The sequence below is a fragment of the Merops nubicus genome, unplaced genomic scaffold (assembly GCF_000691845.1).
Source record: "Merops nubicus isolate BGI_N331 unplaced genomic scaffold, ASM69184v1 scaffold15686, whole genome shotgun sequence".
NCBI lineage: Eukaryota > Metazoa > Chordata > Aves > Coraciiformes > Meropidae > Merops > Merops nubicus.
The window spans coordinates 2875-12137 of record NW_008614473.1 but is presented as its reverse complement, the minus strand read 5'-3'; the positions used below and the strand labels follow the sequence as shown (position 1 = coordinate 12137).

The 9263-nt window shown below is 39.2% G+C and overlaps 1 protein-coding gene across 1 annotated transcript; it reads left to right on the top strand.

Moving 5' to 3' along the window:
* Positions 1-865: 865 nt before the first annotated feature.
* Positions 866-7489, top strand: TTF1 (transcription termination factor, RNA polymerase I; the record flags this gene model as incomplete). The annotated part of the gene is made up of 10 exons (XM_008942250.1): positions 866-1758; positions 2319-2569; positions 3232-3417; positions 4204-4282; positions 4561-4691; positions 5197-5425; positions 5744-5833; positions 6052-6117; positions 6795-6880; positions 7332-7489. Coding segments are annotated over 10 exons (2169 nt in total), but the record flags the coding sequence as incomplete, so codon positions are not given.
* Between the last annotated feature and the right edge of the window lie 1774 nt (positions 7490-9263).

The window sequence follows — 9263 nt, the reverse complement described above, 5'->3', positions numbered from 1 at the left end:
GGACGTGTCTGGTCTGCGCCCTCAGGCGTGCTCCCGGTGTGCCCGCCGCCTCGGCGTGCCGCCCGAGGCCTGACTCTCTTAGCCCCGTGCTGGTGGAGCTGTGGGGGAGCTGCGCTTTGGGGTCTGTCCCCAGAGCTGTGGGGGAGCTGCGGTTTGGGGTCCTTCCCCCGAGGTTTCGGGGCAGCTGCTTCCCCGCCGTGGTGAGGAGGTAATGTCTGGTACCAGGCAGGGCTGGAAACTGTTGGGTTGTGAAATTGAAGGTCTCGGGTTTCGTAGATGACAGGATGTTACATGTGCTGGGTGTAGAAAATGTGCTAAGAGATACTTCCTGCCTGCTCTGTGTAACTCCGTAGTTTTTGGAATAGATTTGCTCTGCTTGTGGAGTCCGTTGGAGCTGACAGGTCCTGGGCCTGTTTGAATATGAGCAAAGCCAGTCAGAAACTTCTAACGAGAGAACTTGGGTTTACTGCTGATGAGTTTCCTATTTCTTCATTACTTTCAGCTTTTGGCTGATACAGTGCTGAAAGCAGAGTTGAGTATAGCAGCCTGTCGGTGCTTGGCTAATCAAAATCAGCTTAAAGCTAATAGTAAAGAGTATCTTTGTTGTTACAGGAAGGCAATTTTAAGGCTGAACGTGGCTGTGATGCACATCTGGTTGATGAAGGAGGAGTTGCTTTTTTGTAGTTGCTCTGCAGGATTAGCTGGACAGAAACGTAAGTGTCTGTTGTGTGTTCTGAGACCAGTATTTTCATGTTCTGGGTGAGGTTTATTGGTTGGGTGGTTTTGGTTTTGTTTGTTTTTTTTTTCTACTGTCTAAAAGGTAAATAAGTTGTAGCACTTGAGTAAGACATCTCTTTTATTTAAGATGAAAAACGTGAAAGAAAAAGCAAGCGCAGATGATGTGGAAGTTTGGGATTTTCTCAAGAAGAAGAAGAAGAAAAAACGCAGAGAGCACAGTAAGAAACATGAAAATTCTGAAGAAGAAAATACAGAAAATGTAGAGGTTGGCTGTGCTTCTCCACAGCTCTTTGAAGATGAAGCAGCACAGAGTGGTGAAGGCTATAAAAAGAAGAAAAAAAAAGCCAAACCCAAGGGGAAGCAGCAGTCTTTGATAGATGATTTTTGTGTAAGACTGGAACCTGAAGTCAGTGATGAAACTGAAGTGAATGCTTCCAAAAAGAAAAAGAAGAAAAAGAAGTGGAAGTTTAAGGAGAGCACAGATGAGCAGAGTGATGTCACTTGTGTGGCAGTAAATCACCATGACACTGATAGATATCAGGAGGTCACCACTGACTATGTTCATGTAAAACAACCTGCTAAGAAGAAAAGAAAAGTAAAATTGCCTGAAGAGGATGAGGTAGCTGAGCTGTCTGCCTCAGAAACACAGGATAAAAATGACAATAAAAGGTTGAAAAAGAAGAAGAGGAGGAGGAGAAGCAGTAGTACCCAAGACAGGCAAGAAGACAGAGATGTGACCGTTGATGAATCTCTGTTGTCCTCTCCAGAACAAAAGGGGCAGTGCCAAGACAAAGGGTTGCCATCCCCAACAGCAGAGGCTGTGGCAGTGCCCCAGCAATGCCACCAGGATGGGGATGGTGATGCTTCTGTCAGGAGTCAGTCTACCAAGGTACCTGCTAAACTTTCTAAGTCCACTAAAGCAGCTGATCCACCTCCTCAGAAAACTCAACCACGTGCTAGAAAGGGACCAAAGAGCAGCGTTTTTGTCCTAGAAGAAAGCTCTTCAGACTCTGAGGCAGGGTAAGTTTTGGTTGGGGTTGCAGTTTTGTGTTTCTCTTTTCATTTCCCTCTCCCCCTAGATATGTTCCTGTCATGATATTTGGGTCGTAGAGTTTTCTTCAGTCTGTCTTGGATGTATTCTTAAAAACGACTTCAGAAACCTTTACAGTCTGTGGGGGTGTTGGTGAGACCTGTTTTAAGAGCTTATCTTGTGAAGGTAAAATGAAAATTGACACTGCCATTGCATTCACATCTAGTGAAAACAAAAAGAGGCAGGAAAGGGATTTTGTTTGTTAAATCTGGTATTTCTAGTGAACATGTGTGTTTTTACCAAGCAGCTAGTAAGGTCAACTAAGGAATTTCATGTTCTGTGCAAACAAATGCTCATGTAAGTAGCTCTTGGTGCTTTTACATGTTGGAAATACAAAGGGTTGGGTGTGGGGGGTATTCCTTGTTCTTTAATTAACTAACACATTCATATTTTTTAAGGGTAGAGATACTAACAAAATCTCTGTTTTGGAGCACCAGTGGTGTGTTTTATTTTATGTTTTTTTTTTATTATTTTTCCCCCCTGATATCAGGCAATCAGAACCCTCAGTATCAAAAATAAAGGAGGAACAGAACAGTTCCTGCACTAAAAGGGGAGCCTCTGATGAACTTAGGCAGGATGATGAAGAAGACTTGGACCAGAGCATGTGTTCAGTGGTGGATTTGGATACTGCAAGACAAGAATTGGAAGAGTTTATTCCTCATGTGAAGAGTATATCAGATGCTTCAATCAGGAAGATGGCTGGAAGAGACCTGTCCAGGTTTAAAGAGTTTAAAAAACAAGGTGAGCTCTCCAAGGTATTGCTGCAGTGAGGAAGGGCTGTGCAGATGTGCTAGCATTTTGACAGAGGGAAAGTAGTTTTTGTATCATGTCTGTCACATCTGTTGTCTCTGGTTCCCTTCATGCCAATGGATGTATTTTCTGTTTCTCTGCCTTGGAGCATAAACTTCCTCAATGATAAATTATGGTCCAATGCCTAAGTGTAAATTGCCTGTTCCCAGCTCTTTTCCCCTTTTTTTTTCCCCTTTTCCCCTTTTTTTTTCCCCTTTTCCCCTTTTTTTTTCCCCTTTTCCCCTTTTTTTTTCCCCTTTTCCCCTTTTTTTTTCCCCTTTTCCCCTTTTTTTTTCCCCTTTTCCCCTTTTTTTTTCCCCTTTTCCCCTTTTTTTTTCCCCTTTTCCCCTTTTTTTTTCCCCTTTTCCCCTTTTTTTTTCCCCTTTTCCCCTTTTTTTTTCCCCTTTTCCCCTTTTTTTTTTCCCCTTTTCCCCTTTTTTTTCCCCTTTTCCCCTTTTTTTTCCCCTTTTCCCCTTTTTTTTCCCCTTTTCCCTTTTTTTTTAACCTTTGAATCTGTTGACCTTTGCTAAAACCAAATGCTGTCTACAAGAGAAGCTACTTGAGCTTTGTTATCTTTTTTTTTTTTTTAAAATAAAACTTTCTGTATATTTTAGGTGTTGCAATCAAGTTTGGCAGATTTTCCCAGGAGGAAAATAATAGAATCTGGAAAAATCTTGAAGAGTTCTTACAGATTACTGGAATAGACAATGCTGAAAAACTCCTGTTTACCACAAGGTATCCAGAAGATAAAGAAACTATCCAACGCCTAAAAGCAGAATATCATTTCTGTGAAAAACTTTGTAAGTGTTTTAAGTTCCCTGTAAAACAGCTGAATGTTACATTCCACAACCTGGTGATATCATGATGTATGTTCTGAAATAATTTAAATTGAAAAGCACTGATGTTGCTAAAAAAAAGGAGCATGCTACTGAGACTGTGTGGTTGATAATCCCTATGAGATTCTTACTCTCTTTTCTCAGGTGTGAAGACTTTAGAGATTAATATATTATGACCAGTAGCACTTAAGCCATAAAACTCAAATGCATGTCTGAAAGTCTTTTAAGCTGTGTTGCTGGGCTGTAATTAAGCATAGTGACTTAGTAATAGGAAGTGTAATTAAATCCTGTCTGAAATTGTCAACTGTTCTGAGAGCACATAACTAGGTGCAAGTTTAGGACTGAGTTAGGGTAGAAACTGATAGAAATTAGGTTGTCAGCCAAAGCAGTTAGTTGTTCAAGACCTGAGGAAAACAAAGCTCTTATGGCTAAGATTCTGTCTGGAGGAGCTTCTCTCTCCCTGCTTCCTCTCTTCCTCTCTACTCATTGTCTTGGGCTTTTCTTGGCTAGAAAACATTCACACTTCAAATGGGAAATCATTTTTTATAATCATGCTTATCTTGGAATATCTCTGAAGCATCTGCTCAGTGCACTTTCTCCCTGCCTTTCTGTTCTATTCTTGTTCTGCTTTGTTAGCACAGGCAAGACAGATTAAATGATGACCTGTAATGGATTTGGCTACTGTCATTTAAGGATCATCAAGGCTACAGATTTGTTCTTGATTTCACCACACAATCATTTCCCTTCTAGCTGAGGGCATACCACGACCCTGGAGGCTGATATATTATCGAGCAAGGAAGATGTCTGACTCAAATAATTATAAAGGGAGGTAAGTGAGTAATTTGAAAGAGTTTCTGAATGCTTAGATCAGTCTCTGGTGTTTATTTGTACATTAAAAATGGTTATAAATGAAAAAATCTCTCCTATGTGTGCCAGTTACTGTGATGTGACAGATCATTTTTCCAGGCCCTTACCAGTTCCTCTGTTCTGAAGTATGATCTGAAGTGGTCGTGATGAGTAACAGTGAAACAACTGTAAAGATGACTCTGTTAAGATACTGGAAGGGTTTGAATTTAGAGCTGAAGCTGTGCCTGTTTCCTCAACTAGGTATACAGATGAAGAAAAAGAAAAACTGAAGAAGTATCATGCAATGCATGGCAATGACTGGAAGAAGATTTCAGAGATGATGTCCCGTTCTAACCTCTCAGTAGCTAGGAAATACTCTGAAATCAAGTCAGGTATGTAATTTTAAGAAAACTAATTCATTCTGTGTATTGTGATTTGAGAAGTTATTTTAACCATATTCTATGTGCCCTAAACTTTAGGGAAAAAAATCACTAGAGTGGATTATTTGCCTTATCTGCCTACAATGATACTTGGTCCTTGCTTTTGCTGCTGCCCAAGGTCCCACAAGGTAGCATAGCTTGAGCTGGCTGTCATCCAGGCCTCCAACAAGGAGCAAATGCAGCTCTTTATTAAATGGAACAAACATCTAGATAGATGCTTTCAGGGGTGGGCTGGAGGAATTGAGTTTTAAAAGACAGAAACTAGAGATCAGTGCTATTCTTCAGTTATTAGGCTGAAGTCCTCTCTCAAGTCTGGAATGCAGAAGAGTTTCTAGGAAGCATGTTAAGAAGCTGGTCCTGTAAATAAGAATAATGCAAAGTGAAGCATTTGGTCTTTTGCCTTTTTTCCCTAATAATTCATTACAAATTATACCTTAACCTTATTTTTCAATTTCAGGTGCTAATTATGGTCCTTGGACAACGGAGGAGACACGGAAGTTAATGTGTGCAGTGAAGGAGGCCATTAGTAAAAGAATGGAAACAGAAGATGCAGATTCTCCTTCCTCTTTGGAAAAGTCAGACAGAGATCTCTTGATAGACCGTGAGAAACTGTACCAGAAACTGCCATGGACTGAGATTGGAGACAAAGTGGGGACTCGCTACTGGAGGCAATGCAAACAGAAGTGGTAAGGTTTGAGATGGTAAATTGGGACAAGCAAAACTGAGGTGGTAAGTTGTGTTCTGGGAAGCATTTATTCTGCAAAACTATTTTTAGCATGATGATTGCTTGGTAAGGTAGGTAATAAATAGGTTGCAGACTGCAGAAGAGGGATGGTGAATGTCTGAGACAACTAACTTTCTGCTAGCTTTTTAAGTTTTCTTGCTGTGATAGTGAAGCCTGATTTCTGCTTCCCTGTGGCCACAGTGGCATCTTGAAGACACTTCCTTTTGGTGCTTGGAATTTCTTGAAATGATAGAAGCTTTTTTTTTGTGTGTTTTCAAAGGCTTTCAATTTTAACCAGCAAGATGACCAAAGGGCAGCAGTTGTATAGGGGGACCAAAGGATTGCAGGCCAAGATCAATCTTATTAAAAGGTATGGTTCAGAGGTACTGGAATTTTTTTCTATGTCTTACAGTTCTGGGTTGTGTTTATAAAAGCTTGCAGGGTGAGGACTGCATGCCTGCAGTTTCAGACAGGTCACAGCCACTCTTTCTTTGGATAAAAGTCCTGTGACTTCTGATGGGGGGAGCTGTGAGCATTATTGAATTACTTCAGTTCTGTCCACAAACTATTCCTGTGTTATATTCACAGGTTGTACGAAATGAAAGTGGAGGATCCTAATGAAGTAAACTGGGAAGAACTCAGTAATACTGTTGGGTAAATATGTTTTTCCTCTTTTGTGGTTACAAAGGATAGCTGAAGCAGATGGTCTTAAAAATCCCACAAAGGAGTCAAAGTTCTTGGATCTCTGCAACTAGAAGAAATGTCTTTTAGTTTGGTAACATCCAGCTGTATATCCTTGCCCAGAACTGAGCAATAAGGCAGGACTGTAAGCTCTGAAACTTCAGCTACTTGAGGCAACCCTTAGTGTATTCCTTGCACATTTATGTACTAGAACCCTGTTATGTAGTCTGTGACAAAGTCTTTGATAAGAGACTTTTCCAGGAGTTAATCAACACATGGGGGCAGAGGGGTGCTGGTAGGAATGTGTAATCCAGTGCAGCAGACTTCTTCCAAACAAAGTGTTGGATGTGAAATGACTGATGCTGCCAACACCAGACTCCCTCTATGGCACATTTTTTTTCTTTTCCCACATACTTTCATTTACAATTTATTTTCGCTAAACACACAGTACCCATGGATGATGGCATGATTTGGGATCTTACCTCCAAGGGGATTTGCTGTCTTGTAAAACTGTGTTAATTAGGATTTGAAAGACATTCTTTCTACCTACAGATATTATGTGGCACTGCTCTTGAATGGATAACTCAGTAACAACTAAACTGTGTAATAGTTGCTTGTACCACTAATTCTTTGCACTCTTCTCTTTTCAGAGATGTCACTGGGTCCTATGTTCAAGCAAAATTTTATAGGCTAAAAGTCTCTTGTGTACCTTTATGGAAAAAAATGACTTTTTCTGGTCAGTATCCCAGCTGTTGGTTTGTATATGTTCCCTAAGGTTTTTGCTTGAATCCAAGAGGATACATATTCTAGTTCAATTCATTCTTTGCTAGCTTTCCCCTAAGCAAATTGGTTAAAATCTCAGGCTTTCTACTTACTTTACTAAATGTGCTTTTTTTAAATAGCAGTTTACTTGCCATGTCGTCTTCATGCAGTGCTTATGAATGTCTTCATTCTAATACCTTGGCTTTTAAAGTTTTATGACTGTGCTTTTTTAGTCTGTCTTTGCATGTGTGCATGTGTCTGATCTACCCTGCAGGTACTGTGATTACTACAGAGTGGTGAGATAGTTATTTTTTTTTTATTTAACACTGACAAAATAATTTGTTTGTGAGGTGTTTTGGCATCCAGTTCCTCTGCTGATCCAATTAACACTACTTTTTTTATCTTTCTCTTTTTTTTCCCCAAAGAAATCATTGATTATCTTTTTGAAAAGAAACTCCCAGAATTTGAAGAGCAGTTAAAAAAAAAGAATAAACACCTTAGGTCTGATGATTCAACAGCTATGCAACAGAAGAAGACTTTTCTACTCAGTGACATTTTTGACTCCAGTGAAGAGGAGGATTAATTGACTGCCCTAGAAGCAATTCCTAGTCTGGATACTTAACTGCAAAATGGATCTGGCTGAGAGTGTGCAGAGATCAACAACTGCAGGTACACAGACTATCTGATACTGGAAGAAATAAAGATATGGACATCTGGTTTTCTCATTTCATATTGAAGACTGAGGTAAATACAGGTTTTGTGCCACCTTTTATTACCTTAATTTAGCTCTGGTTTTAGAAGTCTTCATTTAAGCATCCAAGTTGCTTTCTGAATGTTTTTTTAAACTGTTTTATTTTCTGTGCAGTTTGAAAGCTTCTGTTTACCCTTTGTGCATGAACTTTAAGTAATTACAAAAAAAAAGGAATTGGGAAAAGGCTTTCAATTTGCTTTTAAATCCCCATCAAATCCTAAGACATCTATGTTGATGGAAACACCACAGCTTTAAGTTATTTTTTTAACAGGTAGGATGTTCTCAAAAGCAATTTATTTTCATTTTTGATGCAGACTTAAACTTTTAGCAGCTCTTCTAAATAAAAGGGATTTTTTGTCCGTTCCTGTTCATAAATTGTGATATCATTTCATGCTAACCAGAATGATCAATTTTAAATGTTTTTGTTAATATTTGGAATATAATGACAAAATAGACAATGTATATATACATATATTTTTATTGTGCTAAAGAGGATTTCTACAGTTTAATGATAAAATTAAAGGATACAATGGAGGTTGTAATTGTGTCTCCCTATCATTAACTACCTGCTTAGAGTCATTGTTTGTAAATTGACCAAGTGTAAGTAAAAATAAACAAAAACAAAACCAAACAACCCAACAAACTAAACCTTGCTGCTTGTGTGAAGTGTTTGTATGGGTTGTTTATATTTTCTCTTTTCTGTATTAGAAAGTGATGCAAGAGGACTTGGTCTCTCACATACTACTTTTTGATGTTCATTTTGATAAGTGAGAATTTCCTTCTTTAATAATTGTCATTGAAAATGCAGAACTTTCAATGGCTTGAAATAAAGGCCTTGCTGGATGCTCTTCTGGACTGTGACTTACAGCAAAAAATGTCAAATGAGAACATTCCATATGTAACTGTGCCTGGCTTTAGTCTCTCTGAAGACAGAAAACAATGTGATTTTTGTGAGACAGGCAGGATACCCCAGGAGATCAGCCAGCAGTATAAGGGTAAGTTTTCCAGGCAAGAGATGAAAGCGGGCTGGCAGGCTGTATGTGTGTGTTTGTAAATAGGTACCAGCTCCCTTGCACTCAGATCTTGACTTGCTTCTGTTGCCTTATGGGTTTGAAGGTTAAAAGCTGAAGAAATTGAATTTTTGAATCTAAATGGTTTGTGTTTTTCAGTTTGTCATTGTGGTTTTGGTCTGGTGTTGTTTTTTTTCTGGGAGGTGGAGCTATCCTCTGAATTTTCTGCAGGCTAGAATACAAATGATTGCATGGTTGTAAAATTTGTAGAGCAGACCCCACAGAAATCAGCTTCTGCCTCCATAATGAAGTTTATTTTATCCTTTGCTTTAAAGGGAAACTGTTGCAGGTGAGTGGAATGCACCCCACACAAAAGAGAGAAGCAGCTCTGTGTTTTGTTGAGGTAAAATAACTATTTGACAGAGTTCAATAAATTTGATGGAATTTAACAAAGTTTAACTGGTTTCCCAAGGTTCAATAAGTTTGATGGTGAGGTTCACCTTATTAACTGTGGCACAGAGGAAGCACAGAAGGGAAAACTGAGTTAGAATTGAGTTAGAATGATTCACAGTGTGGAGACACAAAGGGTAAGGAAG